Below are 25315 nucleotides of genomic sequence, written 5' to 3'. Positions count from 1 at the left end.
CCGCTAGTGCTTTTCATAGGTTAAAGCAAAAATGGCTGAAGTTTATAAAATGCACGAAAAACATAAAAAAAAATTACTCCTGGGAATCAATCTGCTCAGGTAAAAATGCAGAAAGATTTAAAAAAGGAAAAAAAATAAAAAAAAGAACAATTTAGAAAAAGCTTATAAAAATGCACAAAAAAAAAAAACTCAAAAAAATACTATTGAGAATCAACCTTTTCAGGTGAAAATGCAGGAAAAAAAAAAAAAAAAACGCACAAAAACCAATCACAAAATGCTATTGAGAATCAAGCCGCTCAGGTGGAAATGCAGAAAGGTTTAAAAAAAAAAATTTTTTTTTAATGCACAAAAAAAGCTCAAGAGATACTCCTGGGAATCAATCTGCTCAGGTGAAAATGCAGAAAGACCATGTATTGTCCCCTTTAACATCCATGACAGCTTGAAGTGGTATTTATGGATGAGGCTCTTTATCTTCCCAGATGGTAAAGCTGCCCATTCCTCTTGGCAAAATTCCTCCAGTTCCTGTAAATTCTTGGGCAGTCTTACATGAACGGCACATTTGAGATCTCCCCAGTGTGGCTCAATGATATTGAGGTCAGGAGACTGAGATGACCACTCCAGAACCTTCACTTTATTCTGCTGTAGCCAATGACCGGTCAACTTGGCCTTGTGTTTTGGATCAGTCATGTTGAGATGTCCAAGTACGTTCCATGCGCAGTATCCTGGCTGATTAATGCAAATGTTCCTCCAGTATTTTTTGATAACATACTGCATTCGTCTTGCCATCAATTTTGACCAAATTTCCTGTGCCTTTGGAGCTCACACATCCCCAAAACATCAGCGATTCACCTCCGTGTTTCACAGTAGGAATGGTGTACCTTTCATCATAGGCTTTGTTGACTCCTCTCCAAATGTAGCATTTATGGTTGTGGCCAAAAAGCTAAATTTTGGTCTCATCATTCCAAATGACTTTGTGCCAGAAGGTTTGAGGATTGTCTCTGTGCTGTTTGATATATTGTAAGTGGGATACTTTCTGGCATTTGTGTAGTAATGGCTTTCTTCTGGCGACTTGACCATGCAGCCCATCTTTCGCCAAGTGCCTCTTTATTGCGCATTTTGAAACAGCCACACCACATGTTTTCAGAGAGTTCTGTATTTCACCTGAAGTTATTTGAATATCTTTGCATCCCGAACAATTTTTCTGGCAGTCGCGGCTGAAATTTTAGTTGGTCTACCTGACCGTGGTTTGGTTTCAACAGAACCCCTCATTTTCCACTTCTTGATTAGAGTTTGAACACTGCTGATTGGCATTCTCAATTCCTTGGATATCTTTTTACATCCCTTTCCTGTTTTATACAGTTCAACTACCTTTTCCTGGCAGATCCTTTGACAATTCTTTTGCTTTTCCCATGACTCAGAATCCAGAAACGTCAGTGGAGCACTGGATGAAAGTTACAAGGGTCAGGTCAGGAGTCCAGAAACTCATTGACCTTTTTCCACAAACATACTAATTACAACAAACAGATCACAGGTGAGGATGGTTATCTTTAATAGTCATTCAAACCCCTTTGTGTCAACTTGTGTGCATGTTATCAGGCCAACATCACCAGGGTATGTAAACTTTTGATCAGGGTCATTTGGGTAGTTTCTGTTGTCATTACGATTTAAAAAGATTAAACACAGTTGATTGATCAAAAATGGCTTCAGCCAAACACTAACCATGAGTGAAAGAAAAGTTTTTGTGTTATCATTCCTATTCTCTGAAAAATGGCCAAGAAATCATAAATTCTGCCAGGGTATGTAAACTTATGAGCACAACTCTAGAAGCGGCCTACACCTATAGCAAGGGCATTATTCAACTTTGGTAAGTTTTCAGTGTTTGTATAGGCAGTTTTAAGGTGAACTATGCCTTTAATGCGAGATCTATACTCCTAATAGCAGCCAAATGCTGTTTTTTTTTTGCAAAGTACCATTAGGTTTGAAAGAAAGAAAGAAAGAAAGAAAGAAAGAAAGAAAGAAAGAAAGAAAGAAAGAAAGAAAGAAAGAAAGAAAGAAAGAAAGAAAGAAAGAAAGAAAGAAAGAAAGAAAGAAAGAAAGAAAGAAAGAAAGAAAGAAAGAAAGAAAGAAAGAAAGAAAGAAAGAAAGAAAGAAAGAAAGAAAGAAAGAAAGAAAGAAAGAAAGAAAGAAAGAAAGAAAGAAAGAAAGAAAGAAAGAAAGAAAGAAAGAAAGAAAGAAAGAAAGAAAGAAAGAAAGAAAGAAAGAAAGAAAGAAAGAAAGAAAGAAAGAAAGAAAGAAAGAAAGAAAGAAAGAAAGAAAGAAAGAAAGAAAGAAAGAAAGAAAGCAATGCACAGTACAATGGCTCACATCACATTGCAGTGACCTCATCCAACATGGCCGCCGCTCCTTCGCTTCATGGATCCCCCACAGACCCGGGCCTTGTGTCTGTACACAGGGCAGAGTAAAGCAACAGGCAGAGCATTAAGAAAAATGGAAACGTTCCGAGCGCGCGTAGCAACGCTAACAATGTGGTTTTTAGAGATGTGTTCTACGACTCCGGCTGGTTGGTGGTTTAAGGGTTTCTTTTTCCAGGAAGAAACACATTCATTGCTATGTATGTGCTAAAGAAGATCTTTGTGTTCAAAAATTGGCCAGGCCGCCAATGCCAAGAAAAAAAAAAAAAAAAAAAAAAAAAAAACTTGTGCCAGCGACAAAACCCCCTTTCAGGAAAGAAAACCCATGAGGTAATTTCTTTATATGGCTCTGGAAACTCGCTTCTGCTCGCCAAAGAGACAAACAAAACGAGGGCTGACCAGAGCACAGGCCGAGGCCCTGACACAAACCGCTAAGACGACTTAAATCCGGGTCCCTGGTCCATCGCACCTCCTCTGACGGGCTGGCTTAAACACTGCCAGTTCCGTTTTTTAGTAGCTATCAAAAGCGTTCTGTTACCATGACAACCTGGACAAACCGCAGACCAGCTCGCCAACCCTACCAACCGTGACAAGATTTCAGCAGAATTATCCTGCAGCAAAATATTGTAAATCTTTTTTTTTTTTTTTTTTTTTAAAGAAGACCTAAAAAGGCAAAACTTTTCTTTCCATTTTCCTTAGAACAGCTGTCAGGTTTTTGTTGTGGGAGGAATTTACCTTCACTTCCCGTCCCAAATTCAAAACGGGAAGTCAGGGAATTCCTGGATGTCACCAGAACTTGTGTCCCCATTGGAAGATTTCCTCAGTTTCTCTCCTGGTGGCAAGCCAGAATTTGGGATTTTCTTTCAAATTCAACGATAATTAGATTGTAAGCGGCCTTCTTAATCCTCTTGTATTTTATTGCATTATAACTGTATTGTCTTCTTTTTAGATTGTAAAGCGATGCGTAAACTGTTGGAGCTATATAAATATTGAATAATAATAATAATAATGGTAAACAGGACAAATAGAGAGGGTGCATCTCCATAATGGAGACACAGACAGCAAAAACTGACAGGTGTTCTAATCCCCCTTTACAAAAAATATAAAAGAAAAGTTTTGCTCAAAAAGTAGGGTTGCATCGGTACGGTTAAAAAACAAAACAACAAAAAAAAAAACACACGGCTTGGATGAAGACACCGCTGGATTTCTGGACAGGCAAGTGTCCTAATATTAAAAGTCAGCAGCTACAGGATTTGTGGCTGCTGATTTTTATTTTTTTCTTAAGGATCCTGGAGCTCCTCCTTAACTGAGACAAGTACACACTAAAGGAGGATATGCTTTGTTCATATTTCATATCTGAGGTTTACAAACACTTTAGGTCGGCTGCAGTGGCCACCCTTGGAAGGCAACGTCCGACACTAGCCCTGCAATGTGGGAACAGGCGATTGCACGAAGGATCACCACTTATAAAACGTCGACACTGGAAATTTGCTTCTCTTCATCACTAGAAGAGTTGGCCCATCACCGTTTCCTGCCTTTCCTATTTCCTCTGTCAGACTTCCTTCCCCACAAAACAAGTCGATCAATCTGAGTGTATACTAAAAGCAGGAAGTGTTCATTCTGCACTACAACTTGAGGAATGGCCATCATCGCATGGAATCCCAAACCCTTCCAATAGATCTAAGAAATGATGCATTGGACAATCACAACACACTTCATTACAATGACATGTGACAGAACCAGGAATAGTGCAGAGCAAATATACTGCCATAGGCACGGCAGCTGCAAAAATAATCAACTGCTACAAAGCCACTAAAAAAAAAGGAACCTCCTGGCCAATGTAAAAATTGTGATTGTTAACCACATGGTCAAATAAATTAAAGTTTCACAAAGTTGTCCAACTTGGTCCTTCCCCAGAGATGTGCATTCTAGGCCTAGAAAATCTGGCTCCTACTACAGTTGCTGAAAGGGTTATGCTTTGGCTTCTTCTATGTACAGAAGGCTATTGCCATGTGTTGGAGAAAACCGGAACTCTAACCTACCACTATACATGGACACCAAGGCAAATGGCAATTGTGCCAATACATTTGTGTGGGCACTGCCTTCAAATGCCAGACATGAACCAACTCAATTATATGCCCGTTATGCAAGATGTTTATTTGCGTGTATATATATACACATTTTATAATTATATATATATATATATATATATATATATATATATATATACATACACATACACACACACACACACACACACACACACAAAGACATGGATGAGTGAGTTTGGGGTGGAGGAACTTGACTGTCCTGCACAGAGTCCTGACCTCAACCTGATAGAACACCTTTGGGATGAATCTGAACGGGGACTGCGAGCCAGGCCTTCTCGTCCAACATGATTGCCTGGACCAACTAATGCGCTTCTGGAAGAATGGTCAAACATTCCCATAGACACACTCCTAAACTTTGTGGACAGCCTTCCCAGAATATAGGGTATATAGGCTCCCGCTGCTGTCAATCACAGCCTGTGAGATAATCAGGAGACGGAGGGAGCAGGGCGGGGCTGAGGCTCCGTGTGAATGGACATAAAGAGCCGTGGCTTGGGAGCACACCTGCTTGGGTGCCCACACAACAAGCTGCTTGCTGTGGGGGCACCCGGCAGGAGGGAGGAGCCAGGGATGCCAACGTGGGACCAGAGAAGAGGAGGATCCAGGCTGCTCTGTGCAAATGAGCAGGTAATTAGAACTTATTTGTTATTTTTTAAAATCACTTTAAAGTTCCCGGACCGCAAAACTGGCAAGACAGAGAACACGACACGTGGAAGGAAGCAGAACACACAACAGCTAGTATCATTATCCAACAGAAATTAAATGGACTATTACCTTTCTTTACTTTCTTCTGTAACTTTATTGTGTCGGAAGATTTCTTCTTAATCTCAGCCCGGGCCTTTTTGTACTCTGGAAGCAGACACAGAACAGAGGGAAGTAAGACATACTGGAAAGCAATTGAGAATTGGATACACAATTTAAAAATAGTTTTTCCAACCATGGGGACTCATGTGAGAAGAAGTAGCCGTTCTCTCTGCCCATGGCAACCAATTTTTCGTTTTACATTGGAAAGACGCTACAATGGGCTGCTCTAAACAGAGCTGATCTCATGCGATTCGGTGCAGCAAATTCAGCTCATTTTCCACCACTGCCAATAAAGCTTGCGTTGAGAAAAGTGGCCTTGTGAAAAGAATTCCTCCCTGACCTCCCACTATTGTTTGCATTATTCTCTCTATACAAAGTAGAAAAAAAGAACCTCTCTTCTAAAACACACTAGTCAAAGCAGCGTGGTCTTAAATAGCCCTTTAAAAAGGCAAAGTCTACCTTTTGCAAAAATGTACCCACACTGATATTATAAAAACTGTGCCTAAATTACATTTCTGGATTGATACCTGCAGAGCACTGCAACCATGGTCAGTGCACCTCGAGCACAGTGCATGGTCTTCTGCACGCTTCCTCCAGCCCCAGGTTCGTACGGAGGTACGGATCTTCTATTATGGAGGAAGTAAACAAAGGACTACGAGTTCAGTGCTATCACAGCACTTGTGAAAAAAAAAATGTGGGTTGAATATGGCGCCTGAAGTGATATTTTATAAAATATATGACAGCTGCCCCTTTAAGAAAGTGTCAACTTGGTAAGTGAATAAGCAAAGGTAAAAGGTGTTGGCGCTATAAAACATCATGAATGAATACATACAACATATGAATTGGTATACCATGTGCAAAAAAAGCAAACTATTAAAGTCCAAAGTGACAATCCCAACACCATAAACATAAAGTCTTCTGGTTTATTGCTTCTTCAAATAAATACAAGCTTCACCGTTAGTGCTCATGACGTAGACGGCAACCCATCAGAGGTGTTTGACCACTTTTTACAGTAGGTCAAATTACTCTTTGATTGACTGGACCAGGTGGATCCTAAGTAGACATCTCTGCGCCATGAGACCCCCTCCAAGAAAGGCTAAAGATAAGGGAAAAGACTCCACCAAGGACACAAAGAGGAGATCTTATAGTGTAGTAAGTTTTGTTAAAAATGGTTTAAAAATGATCAAAGGTTGCACTCACATGTGATTGTGCTATTCCCAGCACTAAGGTGTCTACAACATGTGCGGTGGCGTGCGATCCACGCCTCGTTCTGGATATACTGGAAAGATGGAGGTTACATACAGGACATGGAAGTGACGAGTCTGCGCTTTTGAATGAATGAAAGACTTGTATAGCGCTGCAACTGCAAACTGAATCGCCTCAAGGTGCTTGATCCATCCTGTGCTTCCTGCTTGTTAGAAGAGGTGGGTCTTGAGTTTTTTCCTGAAGGCCCGATGGTTTTCTTCCATACGGATGTCAGTGGGTAGAGCGTTCCATAGCCGAGGTCCTAGGACTGCAAATCTTCGTTCTCCTTTGGATTTGTAGTGGGATTTAGGGATGAGAAGGAGGTTTTGGCTAGTTGATCGGAGGCCGCGATTTGGGTGTGTAGTGTTTTATTTTCTCACATAAGTATTCAGAAAAGTTTCCTTGTGTGCATTTGTGGGTGAGGCAGAGGGTCTTGAAAGTGATCCGATCCTGAACGGTTAGCCAATGAAGTATCCTTAGGGCTTGGGAGATGGATTCCCAGGTTTTTTTCTCCAGTGAGTAGTCTAGCTGCCGTGTTTTGGACGACTTGTAGGTGTGCAATCTGGTATTTGGGTAGTCCTATGTAGAGGGAGTTTGCGTAGTTGTAGGTGTGCAATCTGGTATTTGGTTGGTCCTATGTAGAGGGAGTTGAGTCGGGAATTGAGGATTGTTCCAACTACTATTTGGTCTCCATGACTGCACTTTCCGTTGGTTTGAATCTTACCTATCTCATCACACCTTCAGTGTCACTTACAACTCCACTTCCTCTTCTCCAACTCCTCTTACCGTTGGGGTCCCCCAAGGTTCTGTCCTTGGACCTCTACTATTCTCGATCTACACGTCCTCCTTGGGTCAGCTGATAACCTCCCATGGCTTTCACTACCATTTATATGCTGATGACACCCAAATCTATCTCTCTACCCCTCAGCTCACCCCATCAATCTCCTCACGCATCGCTGATCTACTAACAGACATATCAGCCTGGATGTCACACCACTTTCTCAAACTTAATCCATCTAAAACCAAGCTCTTAATATTTCCTCCCCACGTACTCCTTTACCTGACTTCTCTGTCAAGATCAATGGCACATCTATCAGTCCATCCCCACATGCCAGGGTGCTAGGGGTAACATTAGACTCCGAACTGTCCTTTCAGGCCCACATACAAGCCCTGTCCAAATCAGGCCGCCTTAGCCTCCGCAACATTTCCAGAATACGCCCCTTTTTAACTAATGACACCACCAAGCTTCTAATTCACTCCCTGGTCATCTCTCGCCTCGACTACTGCAAATCCCTCCTTGTTGGATTACCTTTACACAGACTATCCCCCCTCCAGTCCATAATGAATGCCGCTGCCAGACTCATCCACCTTACCAGCCATTCAGTGTCCTTCACCCCTCTCTGCCAATCCCTGCACTGGCTTCCACTCACCCAACGAATAAAATTCAAAGTACTAACAATAATTTACAAAGCCATCCATAACTCTGCCCCCAGCTACATCACTGACCTAGTCCCAAAATACCAACCAAACCGCTCTCTACGGTCATCCTAAGACCTCCTGCTCTCTAGCTCCCTTGCCACCTCCTCCCATGCTCGCCTCCAGGATTTCTCCAGAGCTTCTCCCATCCTTTGGAACTCCCTACCCCAATCTGTCCGACTGTCCCCTAATCTATCCATCTTTAGACGATCCCTGAAAACCCTTCTCTTCAAAGAAGCCTATCCTGCTTATAACTAACACTGTTTTACTTCCTCCATCAGCTCATCCCCCACAGCTATTACCTCTTGTATCAATTGCCCCTTCCTTTTTAGATTGTAAGCTCTAACGAGCAGGGCCCTCTTATTCCTCTTGTGCCAAATTGTAATGTAAATGTAATGTCTGCCCTCAAGTTCTAAAGCGCTGAGCAAACTGTTGGCGCTATATAAAACCTGTATAATAATAATAATAACTACTACTGCTTTCTCTTTTTCTGGAATGAAGGGGATGAGTCTACGTAGAAGACGGAGAAGATGGTGAGAGCCACTGACTACTGATCCCATTTGAGTATCCATGGACATCTCTGAGTCGAAGAGGACTCAGACTTTTGGTTTTGTGCTTGGGGCTTTGGTCTGTCCAAGGATGGTGGGTGGTGTCCAAGGGGTGTGAGTTTTAGTATTTCTGTTAGCGTCACGTACGTTTCACCGTACTGGCGTCATCGGGAACTGGAGAAGGTCTCATAGTGGAGAGATGTCCACTTAGGATCCACCTGGTCCATTCAATTAAAGCGCAATTTGACCTACTGTAAAAAAGTGCTCAAACACCTCTGGCGACTTGCCATCTACCTCATGAGTACTCGTGATGAAGCTTGTATTTGGAGGAACATCAAACCAGAAGATTTTATAGGTTTATGATGGATTGTCACTTTGGAGTTTAATAATTTGCTTATGGTATACCTATACCAATTCATATGTTGTATTTATTCTTTCATGGTGTTTTATAGCACCAACACCTTTATCACAGCACTTGTGCCTCATTGAGATCTAGGAGCCCCTCTGCCACAGTGACAGAGTGGACTTAGACTGGCAACACTCAGATTTGCTTTAGGGCTCATGAACATTGCCATATCTGGCTCTATAGTGTAAATTCTTGGCTCATTTCCCTGCAAAGAAGCCAACAGGTGCTGCGTATAGCTGCCTATAGATATCAATGGTCATGTGCTGTTATATGGGTGCATACTCAAGTACTTGTGGAAGCATGCCTATATCTCTGGATGCAAATTTCCATGTCCAGAGTTGTATGCTTACATGCATATGGTATTAGTGTATACATGTGTACAGCCACTGACTTCTACGATATATATCTCTGGCCAACTTAAAGCTCAAGTTCACCTTTTTGAAGGTAGAAAATGTTTGCATTTTTTTTTTTTTTTAAACAGTGCAGATCAGCTAATTGCAGGTGAAATGCCAGGCATGTCTGCAGATTCTCAGGCAGCTGTCTGCCAGTACCTCATATAAGGGCAGACAGTTACTGAACTGCAGGAAGAATCAATGAACTAAGAGGACCAGCACCAGTGCCTTTGCAGTTCATCGATAACAACCACCCATCTGCCGCAATGGTACATGGCAATTGTAGTTCATTCATTGACAGAAAACTGAACAAATGATGTGGCCCGCATGACTCCACTGTTTTTGAATTGCGACAGGGGGTGGGGGGAGAGGAGTCCTCTGCCCACTGTCACAATTGGGGATTTGGGGGGGTGCATGCAGGTGCTATTTGGCAATGTTACACCCTAAATATAGGTGTAACTTGTTAACAAGTTACCAAAGGTGAACTTACTGTATCAATTAAGATTGGTCATGACTATGGGTAACAAGAAGAGCTTATTCTTTGGAAACTTGTATGTTAAAATCCTTCTATTAGATTAAATGATTTAGCGTAATCTGTGCTATATCAACACGATCTTCCATGGAGAACGTAGGGGAGAACTGACCTCTGTGCTAGTTTGGCTAAAGGCCACACACAAGTCATGTTTTAACCAGCTGCTGGTTAATGATCAAATGTACCTGCTGACCCCTTACGTTCTTACTTTTATGTTCAGACTAAAACAGTTAGGTTTGGGTATTGCTGATATATGCCTGCTGTACCATATACTTGTATGAAAAAGTATCCTGTTCTCTTTGTATTGCTTCCTTTGTGTGAAATCACTGGTGCTCCTGCCAGTCCCTCTGCTTTCTAATTAAAAACTGACCACACCAAGCAGGAGAGCACGTTGTGGTCAGTTCTCTAAATGTGCTGGGAACTCAGCCTGCTCTCCTCCAATGATCAGACTTTTCTTGACACACCCTTCCTGCACAGCCATTCACTGGGAAGATCAGCGTGCAGCTGTTTCTCCCCACCAAAGCGCTGTAGCACTTTGACAATTGCACGGTCATGCAACACTGTACCCATATGAAATTTGTATAATCTTTTTCACACAATTAAAGCTTTCTTTTGGTGACATTTAATCACCACTGGGCTTTTTCTTTTTTGCTAAACAAGACCGAAAATATTGGGTATTGTTTTTTTTCATAGTCTGTTATAAAAATTTCCAAACTGATAATTTTTTTCCTTCACTGATGTGCGCCAATGAGGCTGCACTAATAGGGCACTGATAGGCGACACCGATGAGGAAGCACCCATGGGCACTGTTGGGACTGCACTGAAAATCAGCAGGTTATCGGCTCTCTTTCTCTCGTGCTGTCAGCTTGAGGAAAGGAAAGCCGATAACCGGCTTGTGTTTACTTCCATGCTCAGCTGTCATTCGACACAGGGCCGCTGTGATTGGCCATCTACCCTGATCTGTGACCAGCTGAGTCCAAAAGATCACGGGGGGATGTCCATGTAACCACCCCCCCCCCCCGGCAAACTAAGCCTGCGTTGTAGCCATCTTTTGGCTAAAGCGCAAGTAGGAAGGGGTTAAACTAAATGGGTTGTTTTACAAGGTGATCGTTTTTACTTTAAAAGGTTATTTCTTCAAAAATGTTTGAATTGCTTGCAAACATTAAAGGAGCGGATGTTTTAAAAGTGTTTTTCTCGTTTAAAGAGGAGGACCACCTTAAAAACAATGATTAAAAGTCAGAAGCTACAAATACTGCAGCTGCTGACTTTTAATAAATGGACACTTACCTTTCCAGGGTGCCTGCGATGTGGGCAGCAGATGACGAGCAATCGCTCGTCTCTTGGCTGTCCCCGCCACCATCCTCTGTCGGGGAATCAGGAAGTGAAGCATTGCGGCTTCACTGCCCAGTTCCCTAATGCGCATGCGCGAGCTCGCTGCGCGTCTTCACTGGTCCCCGTTGTGTTCTGGGAACTGTGTGTTTCCCAGAACACAACGGGGGGGGGGGGGGGGGGGGGTCATCTGCGGCTAGCTATTCCTGGAAGTGGGTGCTGGATTATACAGGTATCAGCACCCCCCTGAAAGGTGCCAATTGTGGCACCGGAGGGGTGGAGGACTCCTATGAGCGGAAGTTCCACTTTAGGGTGGAACTCTGCTTTAATGTCTACAGAAAAAAAAAAAAAAGGGAGACAAGGCAGGAGTGGGGTGAAGGAATAAGTGTTTGGCAAAGCTTTTACAAAAGCGGATCGCAGTCGCATAAACACGTTGGTGAGATCTATTTATGCATGCGACTCCCCTCCCGCCACCCAAAATATGTAGGTGGAGCACTCTTAACACCATCCCTGTTATTCAATTGTTTGACTTCTTATACCACCTACAGAATACTCAGCACTGTACAGACAGCACTGCACTAATCACGTTCTTCAACAGGGCATACAATCTAAAACTCCCATTACAAGCCCCACTGAACTAATTTCATTCAAAACCAGTTAACTTATGTGAATGTTTTTGGCGGGAAAATAGAGCACCCACTGGAAGCCCACACAAAACACATGAAGATAATACAAACTCAGATTGTATACTTGGATCCAGGAGGAACATCAGCGCTATTAACGACTGAGCCACTGCAGTGCCCATTCAGGTTTCTCCTTCTCTGCCAGCTTCCCCAGGAAGACCGATCTACTTCCCTAACCCCCCCCCCCCACTTACCTTCTCTACAGGTGAGGAAATCCTCCTCTTTCCTCCTCTGACATCACAGAAGCCACAGAGGTTTATGCTCCTTGGAGCCAGGAGGTGGGATCCTGCGGTAGCTGTAGTGTGCCCCTATTGGAGAACAGCACTACAGTAACTGCCAGGGAAGGAAGAGGGTTATCAGCGGTGACACGTTGATAACTCCTCCTAAGCACAGGCAAGGGCTAAGCAGGGTGACGCTGTAGCCAATTCACACCAGGTGTTGTCACGTTGCTGGAAGAAGGGGAATGACTGGTATAAAAATATGATATTTTTTAGTCCAGTATACTTTTTTTTTTTTTGTTTATCTTTTTAAAATTTTGAGTATAATTCTTTAAGAGCTGAAGCAGAAACAGCAGAGACAGAATTCTAGCCATAAACATAACCGGCATTATGGTGGCTTAAGCTGGTCACAAATGGATCGGAATTTGTTCAGTTCAGCAGGGATTGGCCAAGTTTCAATCTATGGCTTTTCCAAACTGAAAAAAGTCAATCTAATGACTGAACTCTTTTGAATGGCACTGCTGGAAAACATTAATTCGATCAGCACCTGCAGCACCGATCAGTGTATTTTGACAGCAGAGGAGTCCCCACTGTCAGAATACAATAGCACTGCAGGGAGATTCCTCCATCCATGTCGGTTTGCATAGTTGGGGAAATCCATTTTTTTTTTAATCAGCCCTATGGCTGTTTGAAAAAAAAAATCCATATATGGCCAGCCTTAGTGATTATCTTTTCTGTTTTGCAGTGCTGTTACCTGGGATCAAATTCCACCAGGAATGCTATCTGCACTGATACAGTATAGTCTTTCCACATCTGGAATGTGTGCTTTTCCTACGATTCCAAAAACACGTGCTAATAGGTCATCAGTCAGCAAACTGACCCTGGAGTGTGTATACAGTATGTGGGGGGGGGGATATTGCTCTGTATGCTCCTTTGGGTGGGGGAATGATTACATACTCTGTAAAGTGCTAATGGCCACAGTCAAAGCAGCACCTTCCACAATGATTCTCCACATCCACAGGAATTGGCCTGGTATCGAATATGTAGACAAACATTGTGCAAGCTGGACCACCCCAATCAAATGATTCTCTGCAGCTATTACCTTTTGTACCACCACCCCACTCCCTTTAGAATGTAAGCTCTACGAGCCAGGCCCTCCTGTACCTTTTGTATTGAACTGCACTGTAATTGTGTTGAACCCCCCCCCCAATACATTGTAAAGCGCTGCGTAAACTGTTGGCGCTATATAAATTGTGTATAATAATAATAACTATATGCAAAAAAAATAAAAAATACATACCCAAAATTTAGCTTTAATCTCTGTGATTGCACTCTCTGTAAGGCTCGGTTCATGCTGCTTGTGATACCCCAATTTGTATGACATGTGAAATCCCATTTTAGTCAATGAGAGCAGTCTTAAATAGCACTAACTAGTCACTCCAACTTTAGAAAAGGTTTCGTTACTACTTCAAGGCGACTTCTATCCAACTTGTGCCCATAGACTTTAATGGAAGTTGCCTCCAAGTCAGATCCTCATCTATATTGATGCGATTTGGATCCGACATTACAGGAAGATTACCCAGACACTCTCTGAAGTTGCTTGAAAGTTGCACTGTAAGTCGTGTGACTTTTCAGGCCGTGGCAGTGTGAACCAAGCCTAATTGGTACAGGAACTATAATGTCTTACCTTTAGCATGGTCCTTGTCAAGCTGGCTAGCTATCTTCTTCCACTCTTCAATTTTTCCCTCTAAAGGGTTGATTAGACTGTCACTCAGGGCCCTGCAAAGAAAACAAGGGTCGGCTTTAGGAGAGGACATGAGACCATACACAATCATTGTCTGATCACACAATCCTGCTCAGGGTAGATCACCTAGAAAACTGGGAAAGGGGAAGGATTGCTTTATAAAGGATAGGTAGATGTATAGATAGATACTGTGGATAGCTAGCTAGATGAGAGATTAGAGATAGATACGATCAGGCACATCAGCCTCTCTCAACCTTTTTACCCCAAAAGAACCCTTAAAATAATTGTCAGGTCTCAGGGAACTCCTTATAAAACCAAAAAAATTAAAAATGGCCCCTTTCAATATTTTGCCAGTTGTGGTGGAAATGCCACCCTTACCGACTAAAAATACTATTGGTGCCATGTGTTGGTAGCATCAGATGGCAGGTCAATCAGCCACAAGCTCAAGGAACCCCTAGCAATGTCTGGAACCCTGGTTGACAATAAGATAGAATAGATAGGATAGGATAGGATAGATTAGGATAGATAAATGCAAAAAAAACAATGCAATTTGCAGTTCCATGCGTTGAATGAAACAGAGGATGCATTTTTATGCACTACACAAAGTTGAATGAAACATCATGTTATATGGTATTCCAATAAAGTAAAAAAAAAATAAAAAAAATTTAAACACATTGCACTGCCCTTTAAAGTGGGACTGCACTGTGGGAAAAAATATTAAAAGCCAGCAGCTACAAATACTGCAGCTGCTGACTTTTAATAAATGGACACTCACCTGTCCCGGGGTCCAGCGATGCCGGCAGCCGAGGCCGATCGATCGCTCGGCTCTCGGCTGCTGCCGCCACCATTCTAGGTGAGGGAATCAGGAAGTGAAGCGAAGCGGCTTCACTTCCCGGTTCCCTACTGCGTGAGTCGTGCAGCGCAATAGGAATTGTCCGAGCTGTCTCTGGGACCCGTGTGTGTCCCAGCAGACAGCACGGCAGGGACAGGAAGAGGCATAGACTCCCGTGGGAGTCTATGCCCGGAAGTGGGTGTAAATACTTTGACAGGTATCTGCACCCCCCCCCCCCCGAAAGGTGCCAATTGCGACACCGGAGGGGGGGAGGGTTCCGATCAGCGGAAGTTCCACTTTAGGGTGGAACCCCGCTTTAAAGTGGCTGTAAACCTGTTTGTTTGTCTTATCTATAGGTAAGCCTAGAATAAGGCTTACCTATTAATAGTGGAAATATGTCCTAAACATGCGCCGTTTAGGAGACATTTCACTTGCAGTGCTCCAATGTCGTCATCGGCGCATGCGCTGTGAAGAAAGGGACCACCATGCCATTTCTTCCCCCACTGTGTGCCTTGACTGATGGCTCATGCGCGGGAGTGACATCACACCACTCCGGCCAGTCACAGAGCCAGAGTCCGTGGCCCCAGAAGGAAGAGGGGCGAAGATGGACGCGGCCTGCACAGGGGACAGTGAAGGCTTCGATTGCAGGTAAGTGCCATATAATGGGCTAGTATGCGATGCATACTAGCCCATTATGCTTTGAAATTTTCAGGCCTTTTGGGGAGCAAAAGAGGAAGTAAACCCTGATTAACAAAGCATAATGTGCACGGTGGTGTGTGAATGGGCTCCAACACAGGTACTTTAGCACTCTTTTTACTTGCTTTTAGGCTGGGTCAGATTCATTCACATTCTGCCTCCCCTGCATATTTAAAACATAATGTTTTTTTTTTTTCTCCCTTGCACTTCGCAGCAGCTGTTTGGTTCTTAGACGTGCTGCAACAGCCCCCAGAAAAACTTGCCATGTCATCAAAAGTCCAAAAACAACAATTTTCTATTTAAAGGATCTGGAAACGAAATGTTCTGTAATCTAACCCTGTTCTGACAGGCAAGCCAACTTTTTTTTCCCTTTTTCCAAAGCTTGAATAATTTGCCTATGCAAACGATACGAGTGCGATTTCCGCTGTGCCATAATAAAGGACATCAGTGGAAGTTCTATCAGCATGGAAATGGTTAATATCAGACGCAGACTCCAAACAATTACTGGGAGTCATATTGTGCGGAGCCCGAGCCTTTCAAGTGGTAAGACACACCAAAGATCCGTTGTTGGCTCAGAGAGACAATCTTTACTGCCGGGTTATAAATATAACAGACCCAACTGTATGGAAAATGGTTAAAGAGGAACACCAAGCTGTACATCTGGAAGAGATCTTATCTATTTTATTTACACATTGGAAACAGACTAATCTCAGAATTATCTTAACTGATTTTAAAGGCTCGTGTTCGCTAACGTGGCCATGCTTTTATTTTATTTAATTTTCTACAAATCCTCCCCCAACAGTACTGGCCTTAAAAGCCAATTGTTACCAAAACCAGATCGACCAGAATAAAATATATACAGTACTGTGCAAAAGTTTTAGGCGGGTGTAAAAAAAAAAAAAAAAAAGAAAATGCTGCAAATAAGGAATCTTTTTAGAAATAGAAGTGTTAAACGTTTATTTTTTTTATCAATTAACACAATGAAAAGTAAATGATCAGAAGAGAAATCAAACCAAAAATCAATATTAGATGTGACCACTTTATGCCTTGAGAAGAGCATCAATTCGTCTAGGTACACTTTTTTTTTTTTTTTTGAATCAGATCCTTTTTCTATTTTTTTTCTTATTAAAAAAAAAGTACAAACAGACTCTGAATAAGGCCTCATGCACACGAGACGCAGTTAAACGCGCGTTCAGATGCAGTTGGACAGTTTTTTCAACTGCCCCTGAACTCATTCAATGTTATCCTATGTGTCCATGCACACAGTCTTGTTTTTTTCCGTTTTTATGCAGTTGCGTTTAATCTCGTTTTTCCAGAAGCAAAAAAATGCGTTCAGAAGCAAAAATTTCCACGTTTCAGACGCAAAACGCGATAAAACGCGGCTACCGCGTTTAGCTGCGTTTATATGCGTTTTTAAAGGTGACCTTTTTTTACATTAAAAATCTCAAAAATTAGTGCAAAATGATGAAAATCCATTAGAAAAATATTTTAAACAATTGCAATTGCAAGTGGACAATCCACAACTTGTGGCAAGTGACATGGCAGGTGGCAAGTGGACAATCCACAACTTGTGGCAAGTGACGTGGCAGGTGAAGTGGCAAGTGACGTGGAAAGTGGACAATCCACAACTTGTGGCAGGTGACGTGGCAAGTGACCTGGCAGGTGACGCAGCAAGTGACCTGGCAGGTGACGCGGCAAGTGGACCATCCATAACTTGTGGCAGGTGACGTGGCAAGTGACATGGCAAGTGGACAATCTACTTGTGGCAGGGGACGTGGCAAGTGACGTGGCAAGTGGACAATCCACTTGTGGCAGGGGACGTGGCAAGTGACGTGGCGAGTGGACAATCCACAACTTGTGTCAGGTGACGTGGCAAGTGGACAATCCACAACTTGTGGCAGGTGATGTGGCAAGTGATGTGGCAAGTGGACAATCCACTTGTGGCAGGGGACGTGGCAAGTGGACAATCCACAACTTGTGGCAGGTGACGTGGAAAGTGATGTGGCAAGTGGACAATCCACAACTTGTGGCAGGTGATGTGGCTGGTGACGTGGCAAGTGGACAATCCACATCTTGTGGCAGGTGACGTGGCAGGTGACGTGGAAAGTGGTGTGGCAAGTGGACAATCCACAACTTGTGGCTGGTGACGTGGCAAGTGGACAATCCACAACTTGTGGCAGGTGGCATGGCAGGTGACGTAGAAAGTGGACAATCCACATCTTGTGGCAAGTGACGTGGCAGGTGATGTGGCAAGTGACGTGGCAAGTGGACAATCCACAACTTGTGGCAGGTGACGTGGCAGGTGATGTGGCAAGTGATGTGGCAGGTGATGTGACAAGTGGACAATCCACATCTTGTGGAAAGTGACGTGGCAGCTGACGTGGCAAGTGACGTGGCAAGTGGACAATCCAAAACTTGTGGCAGGTGACGTGGCAAGTGACGTGGCAGGTGACGTGGCAAGTGGACAATCCACATCTCGTGGCAAGTGACGTGGCAGGTGACGTGGCAGGTGATGTGACAAGTGGACAATCCACATCTTGTGGCAAGTGACGTGGCAGCTGACGTGGCAAGTGGACAATCCAAAACTTGTGGCAGGTGACGTGGCAAGTGACGTGGCAAGTGACGTGGCAAGTGACGTGGCAAATGGACAATCCACATCTCGTGGCAAGTGACGTGGCAGGTGATGTGGCAAGTGACGTGGCAAGTGGACAATCCACAACTTGTGGCAGGTGACGTGGCAGGTGATGTGGCAGGTGATGTGACAAGTGGACAATCCACATCTTGTGGCAAGTGACGTGGCAAGTGGACAATCCAAAACTTGTGGCAGGTGACGTGGCAAGTGACGTGGCAAGTGACGTGGCAAGTGACGTGGCAAGTGACGTGGCAAGTGACGTGGCAAGTGACGTGGCAAGTGACGTGGCAAGTGGACAATCCACAACTTGTGGCAGGTGACGTGGCAGGTGATGTGACAAGTGGAAATCCACATCTTGTGGCAAGTGACGTGGCAGCTGACGTGGCAAGTGACGTGGCAAGTGGACAATCCAAAACTTGTGGCAGGTGACGTGGCAAGTGACGTGGCAGGTGACGTGGCAAGTGGACAATCCACATCTCGTGGCAAGTGACGTGGCAGGTGATGTGGCAAGTGACGTGGCAAGTGGACAATCCACAACTTGTGGCAGGTGACGTGGCAGGTGATGTGGCAGGTGATGTGACAAGTGGACAATCCACATCTTGTGGCAAGTGACGTGGCAGCTGACGTGGCAAGTGGACAATCCAAAACTTGTGGCAGGTGACGTGGCAGGTGACGTGGCAAGTGACGTGGCAAGTGACGTGGCAAGTGACGTGGCAAGTGACGTGGCAAGTGACGTGGCAAGTGACGTGGCAAGTGACGTGGCAAGTGACGGGCCAAGTGGACAATCCACATCTCGTGGCAAGTGACGTGGCAGGTGATGTGGCAAGTGACGTGGCAAGTGGACAATCCACAACTTGTGGCAGGTGATGTGGCAGGTGATGTGGCAGGTGATGTGACAAGTGGACAATCCACATCTTGTGGCAAGTGACGTGGCAGCTGACGTGGCAAGTGACGTGGCAAGTGGACAATCCAAAACTTGTGGCAGGTGACGTGGCAAGTGACGTGGCAGGTGACGTGGCAAGTGGACAATCCACAGCTTGTGGCAAGTGACATGGCAGGTGGCAAGTGATGTGGCAAGTGGACAATCCACAACTTGTGACAGGTGACGTGGCAAGTGGACAATTCAAAACTTGTGGCAGGTGACGTGGCAAGTGACGTGGCAGGTGATGTGGCAAGTCACGTGGCAAGTGGACAATCCACAACTTGTGGCAGGTGACGTGGCAGTTGGACAATCCACAACTTGTGGCAGATGACATGGCAAGTGACGTGGCAGGTGATGTGGCAAGTCACGTGGCAAGTGGACAATCCACAACTTGTGGCAGATGACATGGCAAGTGACGTGGCAGGTGATGTGGCAAGTCACGTGGCAAGTGGACAATCCACAACTTGTGGCAGGTGCCGTGGCAAGTGACACGCTAAATACAAGTACACTGCAGCTCTCACAGCTGCTGCTACTCACTCTGGTCTCACAAAATTGCTGAAATAGTTAATTTTTGAGCTTCTAGACGCAAACGCGGTAAAACGCCGCTAAAACGCGGTAAAAATCGCGGCAAAACGCGTGTTTCTAAACGCCGGTTTCAACATGTGTCCAGCAGCGTTTGCATCTGGGTCTCGTGTGCATGAAGCCTTAGTTTGTACTTTTTTTTAATGTTGTTTGCATAAGAAAAAAAAAAATAGTAAAAGGATCGGATTAAAAAAAAAAAAAAAAATTTACCTATAGGAATTGATGCTCTTCTGAAGGCATAGAGTGGTCACATCTAATATTGATTTTTGGTTTGGATTCCTCTTCTGATCATTTACTTTTCATTGTGTTAATTGATAAAAAAATAAAAATAAAAACTATTAACATTTCTATTTCACATTAAAACATGCAACCCCAAGAAAAAAATAAAATAAATAAAAAACACCCCAAACCACCATCCCCGCCCTACTCTTTTTTTTTTTTTTCCGCTTTTTTTCTCTTCTACTGTTTTATATAAAAAAAGAATAAAAAATAAATAAAGTGTCTAGTATTACATAGTACATATTGGTTTACAATAATACCCAAGTCATGGATTGAAGCCACCTTGGCCAGGTAGCCTCAAACGTACTCATGGAACTCTAGGTACACTTGCACACAGTTTTAGAAAGAACTCGGCGGGTAGGTTGTTCCAAACATCTTAGAGAAGTAACCACAGATCTTCTGTGGATGTAAGCTGCCTCAAATTTTGTGTTTCTTCATGTAATCCCAGACAGATTCCACGATGTTGAGATCAGGGCTCTGTGTGGGGTTGTTGTCCTTCTGCAGTATAAATACCGCTGTTTGTGTCAATAGACAGGTCCCCCCCCCCCCCGAGTGAAAGCCGCTTTCCCTGGGGGCACCCGATGAAGAGGAGAGGCCTGGAGCACTGGCAGGGCACCCCAGAAGAAGAGGATTCTCAGGTAAGTATAGGCATGTTTATATTATTTTGATAAAAAAAAAAAAAATTAAAAATAGGGTTTCGAACCCCTTTGAGGCCTGACAGCTGAAATGCGTAGGCGGTTTTACAGGTATTTATAAATGCTTTTTCAATAAAGGAAGATATTAACTGGATGCTATACTGAGTACCAATCATCAGTCCTGTGATTCAATGATGAGTATTTTTCAGCATTGTGGACACTTGACCCTTACCAAATCTTTAACTCCATTTGTGGGAATGCAGCCCAAGACTTGCGAGGAACCTCCACCATGCCTCACTGTTGCCTGCAGACACTAATTACTTATATTATTATTTCCAGCCCTTCACCAACAAACTGCCTCCTGCTACAGCCAAATATCTCACATTTCGACTCATCAGTCCAGAGCACCTGCTGCCATTTTTCTGCACCCCGGTTCCTATGTTTTTGTGCAAAGGACATGGAAACCAGGCTAAGCAACTCAAGTATGCATGAAAACATAGGAACCGGGGGGGGGGCAGAAAAGTGGCAGCAGGTGCTGATGAGTCAAAATGTGAAATATTTGGCTGTAGCAAGAGGAAGTTTGTTAGCTGGAGAGCGGTACAAAAATGAGTGCCTGCAGGTAACAGAGAGGCATGGTGGAGGTTGCTTGCAAGTCTGGCGCTGCATTTCTGCAAATATAGTTGGAGATTTGGTCAGAATCAATGGTGTCCTCAATGCTGAGAAATACAGGCAGATACTTATCCATTGTGGCATACCATCAGGAAGGCGTGTGACTGGCCCCAAATTTATTCTGCAGCAGGATAACGACCACAAACATATAGCCAATGTCATTAAAAGAAGTATGGGTTTAATTTTTTTTTTTTTTTTAGAATCATACTTACCTTGGTGGATGCAGCATTGGTCCCCCGGTGCCTCTGCACTGAGAGCCGGGCAATTGAACATCGCTGATCGCTCGGTTCTGACAGTATCCCGAGCAGAGAGCTGCTGCACTATTATATATATATATATATATATATATATATATATATATATATATATATATATATATATATATATATATATATATATATATATATAAACACATACATTATCTCACAAAAGTGAGTACACCCCTCACGTATTTATAAATATTTTATTATATCTTTTCCTGTGACAACACTGAAGAAATTCCAGTTTGCTACAATGTAAAGTAGTGAGCGTACAGCTTGAAGAACAGTGAACATTTTCTGTCCCCTCAAAATAGCTCAACACTCAATACAGGCAGATACTCATCAATGAATCACATCTATTAATGTCTAAATCGCTGGCAACAAAAGTGAGTACACCCCTAAGTGAAAACGTCCAAATTGGGCCCAAAGTGTCAATATTTTGTGGGGCCACCATTATTTTCCAGCACTGCCTTAACCCTCTTGGGCATGGAGTTCACCAGAGCTTCACAGGTTTCCACTGGAGTCCTCTTCCACTCCTCCATGATCACATCACGGAGCTGGTTGATGTTAGAGACATTGCACTCCTCCACCTTCCATTTGAGGATGTCCCACAGATGCTCAATAGGGTTTAGGTCTGGAGACATGCTTGGCCAGTCCATCACCTTTACCCTCAGCTTCTTTAGCAAGGCAGTGGTCATTTTGGAGGTGTGTTTGTGGTCGTTATGTTGGAATACTGCCCTGTGGTCTCCGAAGGGAGGGGATCAGGCTCTGCTTCAGTATGTCACAGTACATGTTGGCATTCATGGTTCCCTCAATGAACTGTAGCCCCCCCAGGGTCGGCAGCACTCATGCAGCCCCAGACCATGACACTCCCACCACCATGCTTGACTGTAGGCAAGACACACTTGTCTTTGTACTCCTCACCTGGTTGCCGCCAAACACGCTTGACACCATCTGAACCAAATAAGTTTATCCTGGTCTCATCAGACCACAGGACATGGTTCCAGTTATTCATGTCCTTAGTCCGCTTGTCTTTAGCAACCTGTTTGCGGGCTTTCTTGTGCATCCTCTTTAGGAGAGTCTTCCTTATGGGACGACAGCCATGCAGACCAATTTGATGCAGTGTATGGTCTGAGCACTGACAGGCTGACCCCCCCCACCCCTTCAACTTCTGCAGCAATGCTGGCAACATTCATACTACTTTGCTACAATGTAAAGTGTAATTTCTTCAGTGTTGTCACATGAAAAGCATATATATATATATATATATATATATATATATATATATATATATATATATATATATATATATATATTTTTTTACACATACATACATACACACAAACACCCCTCAACCCAACCTCTGACGCATCATTTAATAATGAATTGCTATCTACAGTGCCTTGGTGAATAAGACTTTAGCTTTAATAGGGCAATGGAGGTTTGGGCGATAAGGAAGATAAGAATGCATCAGACAGGTGTGGCGATAACCTATATCCCAACATCTGCTCTTTACATAGTGACAGCATGCAAAACACAGAAAACATTTACATAGTAGACCATCAGAAATAACCGACGGGTGAAAACTAGGTGTGTTTGTGTGTAATAAATCCCATTAGTCAGTGTGGACGATGTACTTCCAGCTGGGAGTTCCTGTGGTTTTAGGCCATGGCTGGTGTGCTGATGCCGAGCGACATGCAGACAAAGATCTTCTGTGCCTACTAATCACAGAGCAGTTGTCCAACACGCAGCCTGCCCTGTGGACAAGACTCATCCGGAATGTTGTGACATCATCTGGAGGGAGACACATCAAGCGCTATGACAGCAATGTGAGCAGAATTCCCATCTAGCAGCACACAGGCTGACCATCTGTAAGGCTTTATTAACACGGCGCATGGGGGGTGGCCATCGGTGAGACATTTGTAGATTCTCGCCGGCGGTTCTAACCGTTTCTCATACACAGCTGTAAACAACTGCTAATCAGATTCGTACTCCTTGGCCAGGGCTGTTCGCATGTAACCCCTCAACTGAACTGCTACATGCAAATAAGGCCTCCAACCGATCCTGGACAGGGACAGTGAGCGTCCAGGGTCAGCGTTTCTGTGGAATTCTAATTGCACATATTCAGCCAGTATGTATGCGGCCATAGATGTTTAGCTACTTCTGAACAAAGCAAACTCTGCACCCCTGGCTGCCCGTAGGGGTGCCATTTATGTACCATTAGGCAGGAGCTCAGATGCGCTTTTGATGCCCTATTTCAATGGATTTTTGAATTACCAGTTTCAGTGCAAATATCAATATTTAATCTATAAACATGTAGCTATTGTGATTAGCAAATTGCTTAAGGTATAACAAAAAGGTAAAACACATATTTCCCCTTCTATATGAAGGTCAGATTAATATAACTCAGCACAGAGCTCCCGATGTAAAGGGGAACTCTGCAAACTCTGATGTAAAGGGGAATGCTGCACATGCACAGTTCCAAAAGCGGGCCCACAGCCATATTTTATGGGCAGCCGCCATCTCTAAAGAACATTTATGGAAAGATATTTACTGATTTAGACCCCTTTCACACTGGGGCGTTTTTCAGGCGTTTTTCAGGCGCTTTAGCGTTAAAAAAAGCGCCTGTAAAGCGCTTGAAAGAAGCCACATCTGCATTCCCAATGTGAAAACCCAAGTGCTTTAAGAGCCCTTTCACAATGTCAGCGCCCGAAAAACGCTCGTAAAGCGCCGCTTAAACTAGCAGCGCTTTACCAGCGTTTTTCAAGCGTTATTGTGGCGCTTTTAACCCCTGATAGTGGCCAAATAAAGGGTTAAAAGCGCCCACAATACGCTGCTGCCAATAGCGCTTTTATGGCGCTTTTCAGGCGCTTCGCATTGATTTCAATGGGAAGGGGCGCTTTAGGAGCGGTGCAAAGAAGCTGCTTGCAGGACATTTTTTGACGCCCTGCCAGCACAGCGCCTTGGTGTGAAAGCACTTGGGATTGCAGTTGCGGCTTCTTTCAAGCGTTTTTTTTAAAGCTAAAGCGCCTGAAAAACTCTCCAGTGTGAAAGGGATCTCGGTGTGAAAGCACTCGGGCTTTTACATTGGGATTGCAGTTGCAGCTTCTTTCAAGCGCTTTACAGGCGCTTTTTTTACCGCTAAAGCACCTGAAAAAAGCCCGAAAAACGCCCCAGTGTGAAAGGGGTCTAAAAGAGGTTTTATTTTTGTCTGTGTTGCAATTAGAGAGTTTCTCTCTTGCCTGCCAAAACACTGTCTGCAGGACAGGAATTGAGGAGAAATCTCTCTAAAGGGGCCCCATCAAACAGTAAGGCCCCTTTCACACTGGGGCGGTGCGGCCGTCGCTGCAGCGGCGCTTTGCCGGCGGTATTGCCGCGCTGTCCCATTGATTTCAATGGGTAGGAGCAGTATAGGAGCGGTGAATACACCGCTCCTTCACCGCTCCAAAGATGCGGCTAGCAGGACTTTTTTCACCGTCCTGCCAGCGCACCGCTCCAGTGTGAAAGCCCTCCGGCTTTCACACTGGAGTGAAAGGGGCCGGTTTTTTCAGGCGCTACACAGGCGCTATTTTTAGCACTGTAACGCCTGAAAACCGCCCCTGTGTGAAAGGGGCCTAATAATTCATCAGGGGTTTTAACCCTTCCCCATTCTATGCAAAACTAAATGCCATGTACACACGGTCGGACTTTCTGGCAGAAAAAGTCAGACGGAATCTTTTCATTGGATATTCCGATATATATCGTGTGAGGGCCTCATCGGACTGACTTTTTTTATTTTTTTCCAAAAATTCTGACAGACCTAAAAATAGAACATGTTTTAAATCTTTCCGACTGAACCAATTCCTATCTGGAAAACCGTTGGTCTGTATGCTGTTCCGACGGACCAAAAACGGCGCATGCTCTGAAGCAAGT

General features: G+C 44.0%; 1 protein-coding gene across 2 annotated transcripts in view; it reads right to left on the bottom strand.

Annotated features, from left to right (window-relative positions):
* Positions 1-25315, bottom strand: part of LOC143935253 (protein MTSS 1-like) — a 185492-nt gene that overhangs the window by 45196 nt on the left and 114981 nt on the right. For both annotated transcript variants that reach the window (XM_077458963.1, XM_077458964.1), the window contains exons 5-6: positions 13840-13931; positions 5294-5368 (exon numbers count right to left, since the gene is read on the bottom strand). In XM_077458963.1, coding sequence (XP_077315089.1) covers positions 5294-5368; positions 13840-13931 — 167 coding nt within the window. The remainder of the gene's footprint in view (positions 1-5293; positions 5369-13839; positions 13932-25315) is intronic.

This window comes from Lithobates pipiens, unplaced genomic scaffold, assembly GCF_037356315.1.
Source record: "Lithobates pipiens isolate NorthernLeopardFrog02 unplaced genomic scaffold, aLitPip1_a1.2 Scaffold_28, whole genome shotgun sequence".
In the NCBI taxonomy this organism is placed as follows: domain Eukaryota; kingdom Metazoa; phylum Chordata; class Amphibia; order Anura; family Ranidae; genus Lithobates; species Lithobates pipiens.
This window is presented reverse-complemented; position numbering and strand designations above follow the sequence as displayed.